Here is a 13,111-nt window from a genome sequence, read left to right as displayed (position 1 = left end):
CAAGATTTTCTCCACTTCCCCTTCTGCCAGGTCATTCTTGGTGCAAGCTCTTATTTCATACAAATTGCTCCCTTCGCCTTCCCCAGGGGAAGTTTAAAGGGAGCTTGGATTGAGATTCGCAGCATGTTTTGATAAAACATCCATTCACATCATCAATTCTGATAGGCCTGGATGACAGAGGAGATCCATTCCAGTCGTGAACATGCATCAGAGTGTCTCATATCAGCTATGATAAAGAATGCATAAATGAGTCATTGTTTTCCGCCACATCTGTAAGATCTTTTTGTTTTACAGCTGTATCTTTGGGATGGGGTTGCTTCTTTCTGTTCAAATGCTTCACATTGTTGATTTCACTTATCATCAATTAAATATTAAAACACCCATGGAGACAGGAAGGAAGAGGAAATTATAGCATACGAGATAGCTTAAGATATGTGATGTTTTCTGGGGTGTAGGTGACAAGGGAGGGATGAGGGAAAAATCACCAGATGTTCAGATATCACTGTGATGGGTTTGGGGAAATAGGTTACACAGATGTGAGCCAGCTGCCAAGAACAATCATTACCATACAGTTGTGCTATTGTCTCTTATACTTGACAATTGCATGATTCTTTGGAGTACTGGTACAGTACATGCCATGACCATATGAGAAGACTCTGGGGCAGAGGTAGGATATTTTGATTGAGGACCTTCCTGCCTGGATCATTCTACTATATTTCTTGTCGGTTGTGTGCTGGGGAAAGTCTGGTCTCTACATTGTTTTGTTTATCCTATCCAGCTCTACCCATATAAAGATGCCCAAGGAGGATTTTTCTTAAAACTGCCTGTCTTTCCCCTCCATACACTCAGTTTGATTGGAAACTTCCTCCTGTCAATCAGAGTGTCTTACTTTTTGATCATGCCCTGAAATATCTTACCTTTGTATTTGTAGAAGGCTTTCATGGCCGGAATCACTGGGGTGCTGTGTGGTTTCCGGGCTGCATGGCCGTATTCTAGCAGCATTCTCTCCTGACGTTTCACCTGCATCTGTGGCTGGCATCTTCAGAGGATCTGAAGCTACTAAGTCAACTGAAGCTAAGTCAGAGAATCTGAAGTTGCTAAGTGAACTGGCACACAGCTCATTTTGTTGAAGGAGGGGCTGCAGTACTTGACTGATTCTTGAGATTGCAAATTCAGTATTTAGTCATTTGGACTGTACTGGAGACTTTAGGACAGCCGTTGCAAGGTATGCTCATTCCTGCTTTTATTGTTTCTTTCTATGTATATGAACAAATGCATTTACTTTCATTTCATCTCAGTTGTATGCGTGGGAAAGCATATTTCCCCAAACTGGGGTCCAAAGGATTTATTTTATTATTATTTTTATTTATTAAATTTATAGGCCACCTCATCCCTAAAGGGCTCAGTGTGGGGAAGGGAGTGGTGTTACAAACTTTCCACCTTCCCGGGCAATGGGGAGTTCAGGGGCAATACCACCCAGCTTGGTTTCCTTTAGGACTTATTGCCATCTTTGAAACAATAGTTTCAGAGAGTTCCTGTGTTGGTCTGTGGTGGAATATTTAGATTCAAGTCCAGTAGCACCTTAGAGACCAATCAGATTTTATCATTAAGGTTTCCTGTGAGAGGGAATGAATGGGGGTTAGGGGGAGCCCCTAAATCTCTGAACCCCCTCTTTGGTTCTATTGATCTGTGTTCTGCTCCCCCACCCATAAAAAGAAGAGCGATTTGAACAGCAAGACGGAATTACTATCTTTATGTAGCAATAGCGGATGTTGAATGTTGAAGCACCTATTGGAACCTATTGTAGGGGGTTACCCTGAATTAGGAAATTTAAATGATATCCTATTATTTCATTCAGGGGACATTTTTTCCCCATTCCACCCACCACTTATTTAGGACTGCCAATATCGAGGTGAGGCCTGGACATAATTACAGCTGATCTCCAGATTATTAGAGACCAGTTCCCTGGAGCGAATGACTGTGCATAGACTGTGCATAGACACTTGAGTTCCTTCTTGTTCCGAAACCCTGCCCTCACCAGCCTTCATCCCAAATTTCCAGGAGTTTCCCAACCTGGAGCTGGCAACCTTTCAGTTATGTGATGGGTGGGAGAGATGATGTTAATTCCTCTGCATGCTTCCTTGGAGGCAAGTGCAACTGAGTCAGACGGGAGGGATTCTCCAGTAGGACTGCATCTTAAACACACACACCCCACTGCAGACCTGAGTTCTTCCACCTGATCTCCCCTTTTCCGTGCTTCTCCCTGGGCTGGAACTAAGGAGGCTCTCCAAAGCCCGCTGGCACTGAACGTTCTCTTGGCGCTGTTGACACAGCTATTGACAAACCATTGTTCCAAGGACATCCCAATAGCCAGCCAGGTCTCTTCAGGTTATGTCAAGAGGTACACCTGCCTTCCTAGGATAAGGGCGCGCTCTGGCCCCTTCCGCACATGCAGAATAATACACTTTCAATCCACTTTCCCAATTGTTTGCAAGTGGATTTTGTCAATTGTTTGCAAGTGGATTTTGCAGTCAAAAATCCAGCTGCAAAGTGCATTATTGTGCATGTGTGGAAGGGGGCCTCTGCGAGAGGAGCGGAGAGGCTGACAGCAACCTGCAACACCTGCGCAGTCCCCCCAGCCGGGACACAGGCGGCCTTCACTTCTCCTATAGACCGTTTGGTGAGCGGCAGGAAAGAGAACAGCGGGGCCAAGCGCAGGCAGAAGCCTTCCTCCAGATGCACGAGCATTTCATTTAGCAGCAGGATGATCACGCGGGACAACAGGAGGCCTTTTTATTGTTATCTCACGTGCAGCACAGGCATGTCTCCTTACACAGGCAAAACACGTCCCTGCTGCCAGTCTCATATTCCCGCGGGTCAACACACCTCTGTTCCACTTCCTAACAACTTGGAAAGTGAAATTAAGAGATTAATTTCGCCCAAAGGCCGCATGGCCAAGGTGGAATTTGAGGAAGGTTGGAAGAAAAGGGTTTGTACCTTTAAGAGAAACCAGGAAGCCACCTCCCCTCAGACACTGACTCTTGCTGGTCTTCCGATATTGTAAAGGGGCGGAGGAGGCGCCTGCCGTTTGCAGCGAGGGAGCCTGGGGCTCATGACCAGGGCAACGTTTGCAGAAGGCTGCGAAGGTTTGCAGCTGGTTAATTGCAGGTGGGTTCGCCCCTCACCAAGCTGGCCCTGCAGCTGCAGGTTGTCCCTCCGGTTACCTGTGCTAATAATAGCACCTTGCATGCACAGTGATTTTGTTTCATTGCTGCAAGAGGCAGAGGAGCCCTTCTTGGTGGGATTTCTGGTGGAAGACTAAGGATACTTACGGTTTCATGGAATGCCATTAAGTTGACAAACTAGCCAGGGCCTATCTGGCCATAGGAAATGTTTTGGCTGTGTACTTTCTATACATATTATAAACCCCGCCCCCGTCCCATAGGGCTCTTGTACCTGAAACAGACAAACCAAAATTCACCAGGCAAAGCTTTTTTCTACTGACTTTCTGCCCGTCCTTGCTCTTTCTGTGGAGCCCCTGCTAGTTCTATACAGGCATCCTGCTGTGTAGTCCCTGCGTGGGCTAAACTTATCCAGGACTTTTTTTAAAAATCAAGATTTCCACCATCCCTGAATTGAACGTGGGCATGACCTTACTTGTCATTGTATATAGGCAACAACACAAATGATTTCCCTCTTCTGAAGTCTGTTGGAAATCAGTGACTTACATTATGAACAGCAAAGAATATACCTAGATGCTCAGAATGTTGTCTCAATAAATTATACAAAGGGAAATAGTAGAAAACAAATAGCAGGCATTGTTTGTTTGTTTTGCTTTGTCTTTTAAAACCTGAGTTCTGCTGTCCTGTCTTGTCCTTTGACCTGATGTGTTGACAAGACTAGGAGGCATTGAAGTCTTTTCATACTGAGAGTTACCACTTTACTTCTGTATCTGTACTTCTTCCATATCCCTCTTAATGCTTTTTGAACCCGTCTGCTCTATCATTTGCCGCCAGAGATCTTCCAGCAAAACCCATTTTAAGTATTTCTTCAGGAATGTATTAATATAAGCATTGCAGCAGATTGTCAGGTTTTATTTTGATGCTGTGATTATTTTTAAAACAGAGAGTACAGTGGGGTGGGGGTATTAGAATTTTTGAAAACCCTGGTGGGTGGCTCCAGAGATCCAGTTTAAGATCAAGGTTGTATGGAATATTATTCACATCATTAGCATGCTAATAAGCGTTGGTAATGTTGCATATCTGCACAAGGGATACACAGAGGAAATGAACCCCAGCGCTGAAAAGGTTTATCTGAGGATAGAAATGCAACAGAAGATGGAAGATGTCAGAAGAGGTTCTCGTGTGGTTAATTTTGTTATTATGGAAGCGTTGGTACTGGGACTTCAGATTCTAGGCAGAACTAAATTTTGGGATTCTAGGCAGAATGTAGCAAAACAAAACCAAGGGACCTGCAGGTTTGGGCTGGGTTTTCATGCTTTGTAGTAAATTAGTTCTTCTTCATATAATAGTTCATTTGGCATTGCTGATGCACATTTTAAAAAATGAGAAAAAAGAGAAGCATGCAGAGAATCGAAGGGGACAAGAGAACATCGTAAGGGTCAAGATGGTGTATCAGGGCCCAACCAGATGAAACCCTAGGAAGTTCTGTGAATCGAGCTCCAATTGTGTCTGGTTTGTGGAAGCCTAATATGGATTGGGAATGGTATATGCGGGAAGGCTTAAGTCTTTCTTTTCCATGCTGTTTTCTGGACTTGAAATGGCACTGCAGAGCTACACTTTGCCCTGTTGGATCAAACAAAAAGGTTCCAAAAGAAATTGGGAGCCTGCATGCCTCCCGTGAAAAAAGGGCTTTAGATTTTTGTATATAGCGCTGACTGACCACATCTTGTCGGTTTTAGATACCGTTTGATTAATTAAAGCTGTCAAAAAGAGTGTTCAGAAACCACTGCCTTCTTTTTGAGACAGCCCAGAAGCTTTTCTGTGGAACAGGCCTAAGTCTTTCCAAAAAGTTCCAGGCTAAACTATGGTTTTAGAATGACCAATGAATTCTACTACCCTGAGGGTGACAGGCATCAGGAAAACCCTGACCTCATCTGCTGTCAATGGCCCGTTCCGCACATGCAGAATAATTCATTTTCAATGCACGTTGCAGCTGGATTTTGCTGTGCGGAATAGCAAGATCCAGTTGCAAACAATTGTGGAAGTGGATTGAAAGTGCATTATTCTGCATGTGCGGAAGGGACCAATGTGGTGACAAATTCCAATAGGCATGTTCTTATTTCAAAATTTCTGGTACCTTGGGCAGGGACAAAAGGAAACTTTGTGTGAATCTGGGGGTGGGGCCTGCATGGAAATAGGTGAGTGCATAGACTTTTGTTTGCTTGTTCTCTCCTAATTAGGAAACACATGCATTGAATGAATCTCAGCCTGTTTTGGAATGATGGAGAAGGAATGCTTGCAGCCATTAAGGGCAGATAGGGTTGAAGGAGTTTTCAGGTCTGGCTTTCCTTTCTGTGACTTCTGTTGATTGTGTGTGACTAATAGTCATCATCAGATCAGTGACATGTTTCAGGATATGTTGTATGCTTGTTGGTTAGCCCTCTACTGGAAACAAGGGTAAGGTTTATGCTCTGGCTTCTCTAGCCTTTCCACAGAACCATTAAAATACTTCACATACATTAGCTTGGATCCAGTGGGCTGTTTCCAAAGATGGAGAAATTTCTGCCCATGGAACACGACTATTTCCTCCCCCCCCTTTCTCCTACAGCCCCGCCCCAATTCTATTCCTGACCCAGGAGCTATGTGGACTAGAGGCATTTTGGGATGCAGCAGGAAGGGTGAAGCAAGAAAGTCTTGCCCCTCAGGTGGGATTCAAATAATGTAACAATCGGTTCCGGTGGTGAAATGTAAATAATTTAACAACTGGTTGTTTACAAGCACCATTTTAACAACTGGTTCTGCCAAAGTGGTGTGAGCCTGCTGAATCCAACCACTGCTTCTACCCATGGAAAACATTCTGTAATATCCAGCCCGTAGAACAGAACTGTAGCTCAGTACAATTATTAGAATGCAATCAAGCCCTTCTTGCAAGTCACGAGGAAGGTGGCAAGAAAGAATGTATCAGGTATACGGTATGATTTGGAAACAGTAGTGCTTGTCTTATTTGAAAAGGAGCAGGTATTTCCTTGGGCCAAAATGAATAGAATTGCTTTCAAGAGCTTTTTAGATAGCTTAACAAGCAGATACAAGGAAAGTGTCATGTCTTAATCGGATTTCTGTGTGGAAATCCTGACCATGCTCACTGATTAATAAGTTCTACTAAATTCAACATCACATACTATCAAGTAAGTTTATGCAGGAATGAGATTTAAGGAAGCATGGGATTATGGTCATCAGTCCAGAAGTCCTTGCAATATGTGATAATTCTACCTACCTCTATGATTAGCAACACATTTGATTTTTGTTATTCACCAATTACTTCTATTGCCCCCTTTGGAGAACAGTGTGGACTTTTGCATCTCTCCCACCAGTTTCTGGAAAAGCAATATTTTACTGATGTTGTTCCCCGTGGTGTGAAATTGGGGAAAGTGGAATTCCAGTTTTGGGAAATGTGAGAACATGCATCATTCATTATGTTTAACACCCTTGAGAGGACAGCAGAAATTTCTTAGAACTGTAGTTTTAATTTATTTTGGCAATTTCCAAAGAATGTATTTGCACTGCACCATGTTTTTGGAAGTCTTCCACCATTCTAGATACGTTCAGAAGTTTGTGCCTACACCCGCACAAATGGTTGCAAGTTTATCATGAAACCCAATGTCTATGCCAAGTTTGCTGTTTATTATTCATAGAAACAGAGCCCTGAAAACAGCCGTACTGTTCTGCACATGAGTAATAGGTGGTCTTTGTATTAAAAAAGATCCATCGTCAACAAATGAAGTCAGCAGCAGTAGCACAGCTAAACTCTCTTCATTGCCCAAACGGCCATGAGCAACACCGTTGCTAGCTGCCTTCTTGTGTGGATGAGTAATTGCTTCTTTTCCTACAGTACAAGGCAGGCATTCGACAGGGAACCCTCCAGTTGGCTCTGTAGAGTTCTTGCATTTACTAGATAAATTGGACATTAGTCTCAGGTGCTACACTATGGTTAAGACCAGCAGCCAGCTCCGGAATATTAATACCATTTGGGAGATGCTGTTTGGTTGTAGCAATATCTTTATTCCAAGAATGATTTATTGGTGTTAATGTTGGCTAGACACTTTCCAGTGTTCCTCTGTCTATCAAAATGTAGCTGTTTGGACTATAAGAAGCAGAACAAGGCGCAGCTCTGCAGTTTTCTCAGGGTGAATTTTTCCCCTCCTTCCCCTCCCTTGCATGCCACCCCTCCCCCTCCCTCCCCCTCCCTTCGCTAGGGTGGGTGGGCCATGTCCAGAAGCCAGGCCTCCTCCTACCCCTCTCTTGCATGCCACCCCTCCCGCTCCCTCCGTTAGGGTGGGTGGGCCATGTCCAGATGCCAGGCCCCCTCCCTCCCTTCCCTTGCATGCCACCCCTCCCCCTCCCTCCGCCAGGGTGGGTGGGCCATGTCCAGATGCCGGGCCCCCTCCCTCCCTTCCCTTGCATGCCACCCCTCCCCCTCCCTCCGTTAGGGTGGGTGGGCCATGTCCAGATGTCGGGCCCCCTCCCTCCCTTTCCTTGCATGCCACCCCTCCCCCTCCCTCCGCCAGGGTGGGTGGGCCATAATCAGATGCACCCACGGGCCCCTCCCTCCCTTCCCTTGCATGCCACCCCTCCTCCCTCCCTCCACCAGGGTGGGTGGGCCATGTCCAGATGCCGGGCCCCCTCCCTTCCCTCATGTGTAGAATTCCTGTGCATAGTGACTATTATTCAGTGGTAGAGCACAGTGCTTTGCATGCAGGTCACCAGTTCAATCCCTGGCATTTTCAGTAAAAGAATCTCAGATGCCAGAAGTTGGGAGGCCCTTTCTCTGCCTGAGGCAGTAGAAAACTGCTGGCAGTGGAAACTGACAATAACTGAGGACACGTCTTGACACATTTTCAGTGGCCCTACGAGCTAGGCTCATTTCTCAGCATTCAGGTTTTCATATTTTAATGACCATGTTTTCTAAGCGCTGCTGTTGCTAAACCTAATGCTAACCTCTTCATACTTCCTTGAAAAACTGATCTCTCAATCAAGGCTAAATTCTCCCAGCTTCTTATCATTCTATTATTGCTGTAAAAAGCTCCATTAAATTTAATATTGAAATCAATATAGAAAGAAACTGGTTGACAAATGAATTCACCCACCACCACTGAATGGTTTACAGTTAGGTTTGCATATAAACAACCAATGATAATAACTTCATGTACATTTATTTTTGCAACAAATGTTTTGCAACAAATATTTTGCAACAAAACATTCTCGTGCAACATGATAAATAAGCTTTGAGTTGGATCCATCCAGCTTTTTTTTTTCAATCTTGGCCAATTCTGCTCCTTGTTACAGACCCTATTCCACATGACTTTTTTCCATGCAGGTCCCATGACCCCAAACATAGCCTTCTGGGTGCTCAAAGGGGACCCCTCCTCTCCTTTTCACCGGAACAAAAACTGGTTGGGTTTAGTGCTTTGGTCTTCAAATAAGAATTGCTGATCATACATAGAGGGACCTCAGCATCATCTTTCTGGGATTTGATGCAAATAATCCAGGAGATTTTAATAGAGTATTTTAAGAAAACACATCCCCCACCCCTGACCAGTTGGGAAGGGCTGTGGCTCAGTGAAAGAGCCCCTACTTGACAACACGGGGTCCCTATTCAGTTCCCGGCATCTCCAGCTAAAAGTAGGTGATATGAAAGGCTCTACCTGAGGCGCTGGAGAAAAGATACTGGTCTGACAGTTCTGACCTTGATAGACTGGTGATCTGACTCAGCATAAGGCAACTTCAGGTGTGAGAGAGATGCTATACAATCATCTCTAAAAATTCTAGATGACATAGTGAAATTTCTAGGTACCCTGGTCATTTGATTCCTGGGATTTGTCAGGTCCTAAACTAGATTGATCAATGATTTAATTCATTGGAAAGCATCTTCATATGTTTCCATGCAAGGGTGGGGGATGGGGTAGGGAGGAGAGAGAGTGTATATTGGTAGCTTTCCTGGATGATTCCTAGGGAAGCATCTAGTTCTATTTGCTAACAGCCTCAGCATAAATATTTCAGCCTCACAGCTTGTCCCCATGGGGAAATGGGTGCATATTACCAGGATAGCTCATCCTGTCTTGAGCTGCAAACCCATTGCTGTGATACAGTCTATTTATGTCATTTCAGAAGCAAAATTAAGCTTTCTTTCATAGATTTATGAGCGTATATAAAGTGGGGTTTGTTGATGGCATGATACAAGTTTGTACTGGTCCCAGAGAAATGATGCGTGGGTCCTGTTTGCAACAGCTAGCTTCTGCTTGGACAGTGTGAAACTGCATCAGAGTTTGGACATATAGAAACATGGATGTGACAATTGACAGTGGAAAGTATACTTAGAATAGGAAAACTTTTTCTGCTCTTGCCTTTCCTGCTACAATTAACTGGAAAACCTGAAGATCAGCATTCGAGTTCTTGCCATTTGTAAGACTAGAATATGCACTCTTATGTTTTGTCATGTATTTAGAATTGGAAAGGGGACACTCTCTAGGTGTCTCTTAATCTCTGTCAGGATGGCACATACAAGCCTAGTCAGGTTTTGCTACCTGAAAGCTATATCATTCCTTAAGATTTATGGCTCGAATGTAGGGCCAGCCATCATATTGTACAGCTGAATTAAGGCCACTAGGAAAACAAATGGCATGAATTAATGGCTTGGCAGTAAGAATATGGAACAGCTTATGTCTCTCAGGATGTATTGTGCTTCAATATGTTTGTAAATGTTTTCTTGCATACAGACAGAATGAGCAGTCCTCATATGAAATTGGTTGGGATTTTGGCATCTATGAGATTAATACTAAAATGCTTTAGAGTTTTCCAGCAATTTCAAGTGGTATTGGTGAAAGAAAAAAATTAAGAATTTAAATTGCTTCTAGTTAAAGACTTATGTTCTCAAAAACCGTTAAACAGAAATGGCCAAGATATGTGGTGTATTTTATACAGGAGACCACATCATCTTGTTTCAAATGTTTGGAAGCAGAAGTAGGTATGTCTCAGCCAGCCAGCCATTCCTTGGTCGGTAAATGAGTACCTAGCACATAGCTAGGGGGTAAAGAATAGCCGGGGAAAGCAATGGCAAACTACCCCACAAAAACGGCTTGCCTATGAAATCACTGCTTGCAGTGGTACCCCAGGGTCGCACATGACTGAAGGGGAAAATTTACCTTTGTGAGTTCTATTGTTTATGTCTTCTCATCCTATAGATTCTACTGATGTACACCATGTAAATCTGCCTTGAGTCTCACAGATGCCTCCTGGCCACCAGTGGGGAATGGGTGCCGCATAAGGTTGCCAGATTCAGGGTGAAAACCCCCAGAGATTTGGGGATGGAGTCTGGGGAGAACAGGGCTCTCAGTGAGGCACAGTGCTGTGGAGTCCACCCTCCAAAGCACCCATTTTCTCATGGGAATTGATCTCTGTAGTCTGGAGATGAGCTGCAATTCCAGGGGATCCCCAGGGCCCACCTGGAGGATGACATCCCAAAGTCTCAATGAGAAAGGCAGACTATAAGTGACATACATACATTATATTTGACTGCACACCAGACATACAGGCTGCGATGCTAGCCATGCTTTCCTGGACTAAGCCTCCTGAACAAAATGGGACTTTCTGAATAGATCTTAGGATTGCTCCTATATTATACCTTGATTGATGTAGAACTCAAGCACCAATTACATTATCCTCTTACTTGCTGTGGTTTCCCTCATGTGGCCATTTAGTCATCTTCAGCCTGATCATGGATATTTTCAGTCGTGGTGCAAACTGTTTGGAATGGCTTTGCTGTTGGTTTTTAGGAGGAGAGGAAGACCAGTCTTTCAGAGGGCTTTCTGCTAAACAAGGTGGCAGATTGATGTTGAAGAGTGGCTTGGTTTTTTTGTTACCATGGTTTTTTAAGACAGTATTTTGGTATGAGTCATGGTGGTGGTTTATGGATATTGCTGCTACGTTGCTTTTTGCAGTCTTTATTCTGGCGCTGGTTTTGCGGGCTCCTTCTGCTACAGTGAAAGGCAGAATGTGAACGTTTTAAATAAAACATAACTTATGAAGGAAGAAGTACAATTGGATGCACTTTAATACCTTGATCTATGTTGATGGTTTCAGTTTCTGACTTTGCATGGGGATCAACTAGGAAAGTATGCTGGACCTTCTGGCTTACTCAGGACTTGGAAATGGAAGAGAAGGGATGTCAGTCCATGGCTCTGGTTTCTGAACTTTTGAGAGGAGGTGGGGATTTATCACTGTAGACTTAAAATTCTGGTTTAAAAAAAGATTCCTGTGTGTTCATTCATGAAAATAATTTAAAAGGTACCCAGCAAATGAAAAGAGTAGACAAACCAGCATATTTGGATGTTAAGTTATTTATAACATTGAAAACACAGAACTCTTTAATATTGTGTTATCACAACACATTAGTGTAATAACTGTTGTCAAAATTATTTACATTTAAACAATGAACATATTCTGGAAAAATACACTGAATACAGAGGAATGATCCTGATCTTGGATGCTAGGTTGTATTATGTAAAATTTGTCATAATACATATTTTGAATGCAAATTTACCTTGGGAGAAGAGCATTTCACTCATTCCGAAAGAGACGAAAGAATCACAGAATTTTTTTTTCCTGGGCTCCCCAAATTTCTCATTTTTCCACTTGAGAAATGGAATACAGTCTTCAGATTCTAATACATTTTGAGTGAGAGAAACCTTCTTTTGAAGAGCATTTTCCCCATTCCCAAAGTGGAAACAATTCACAGGAGGGACCTTTTTTTAGTGCTTTCTGAACACTTCCCATTTTTTCATCATAAAAATTGGAAAAAAAATTCTGAAAAATGAAAAAGAATGTGTGTCCCCTGAACCCCCTTCTTTCCCCCAGCCTTCATATATCTGTCTCTAATTAAAAGGCTATCCAGCAGCAGAAGGAAAACCTCAGAGTTGCTGCCACTCAGCATGGGCAGTACTGACCTAGAGGTGCCAGTGGTCTGATGCAAGGCGCCTTCATATCTTCTCACTTTTAGGAAGAATATTTCTGCTTTATTGTTGAATGGACGACGATGCAGCTGGTGATAGCCAAATGCTGTACAGTTCTCTTTTGCATCGTCTCCGACCCTTACTGTTGCCTTAACTTTTCACTCCTCAGCTACAATAAAGCATCTGTCCCTCTCTGCAGTTGTTGACCCTACATAAAATTTCAGTCTTGGATTCCCTAGAGCTCCTGAGATAGGAAAGGTTATTAATTTATGTGTCTGGCTGCTAGACAGAAGCACTAATACCCAAATAGCCCGGGGTCCTTTGGTCATAGGAAGGTCTACAGGCTATAATGGAAAAGGAATGTGGAACTGAAGATCAGGGATAGTTCTATACATTCATTGCAGAAGAGTCATATTGTCCCCCACTAGCATAAATATATCTGAGCAGTCTGCTAGTTAATAATAAATCACATATACTGACAGCTATTCTGACTGCAAGACCCCCATGTCTGAAATAAAATATCTGTTTTAGTCCTAGCGCTTAGCCTAAATAGCAAATGCTTCTGTGCCGATGGAACGTAAAGAAAGACCTCCTAACACAATAGGATGCAATTCAAATTATGTCACTCCATAACTTCGGACAGCTGGCATTTGTCGATCTAGAATGCGCTTTTGAGAATTGAGAAAAGGGGCTTGACTGGGCTGCCAGCAATACTTTCTGGTAAAGATCAGCTGAGAGTGAGCTTGTTGGACGTGCTTCATCGTATCGCATAAAGTGGAAACCAGTGTTTTGAAGAATTAATGTTGGAATTAAGCAAAGGGAACAGTGATTAATGGAATCCTCTGGTTCAAAATGGTCAATTTTGTAGTTTGCTGGCATTAAGTTAGGGTCAATGCTCATAAATTTCTAGAGAGAGGGAGGAGC

General features: G+C 43.4%; 1 protein-coding gene across 2 annotated transcripts in view; it reads left to right on the top strand.

Moving 5' to 3' along the window:
* Window positions 1-1,131: 1,131 nt before the first annotated feature.
* Window positions 1,132-13,111, top strand: part of CPQ (carboxypeptidase Q) — a 192,654-nt gene continuing 180,674 nt past the window's right edge. Inside the window, exon 1 of one of the 2 annotated variants that reach the window (XM_048508632.1) lies at window positions 1,132-1,225. Coding sequence is in view for 1 of the 2 variants with exons in the window: in XM_048508631.1 (XP_048364588.1) it covers window positions 3,113-3,168 (56 nt within the window). In the remaining variant the exon portion in view is untranslated. Of the gene's footprint in view, window positions 1,226-3,034; window positions 3,169-13,111 lie in introns of those variants that run through there. The other variant, XM_048508631.1, reaches the window with a different exon arrangement.

Source organism: Sphaerodactylus townsendi, linkage group LG09, assembly GCF_021028975.2.
Source record: "Sphaerodactylus townsendi isolate TG3544 linkage group LG09, MPM_Stown_v2.3, whole genome shotgun sequence".
Lineage (NCBI taxonomy): Eukaryota > Metazoa > Chordata > Lepidosauria > Squamata > Sphaerodactylidae > Sphaerodactylus > Sphaerodactylus townsendi.
The sequence above is the reverse complement of the archived record's forward strand: the minus strand, read 5'-3'. Positions and strand labels throughout refer to the sequence as shown.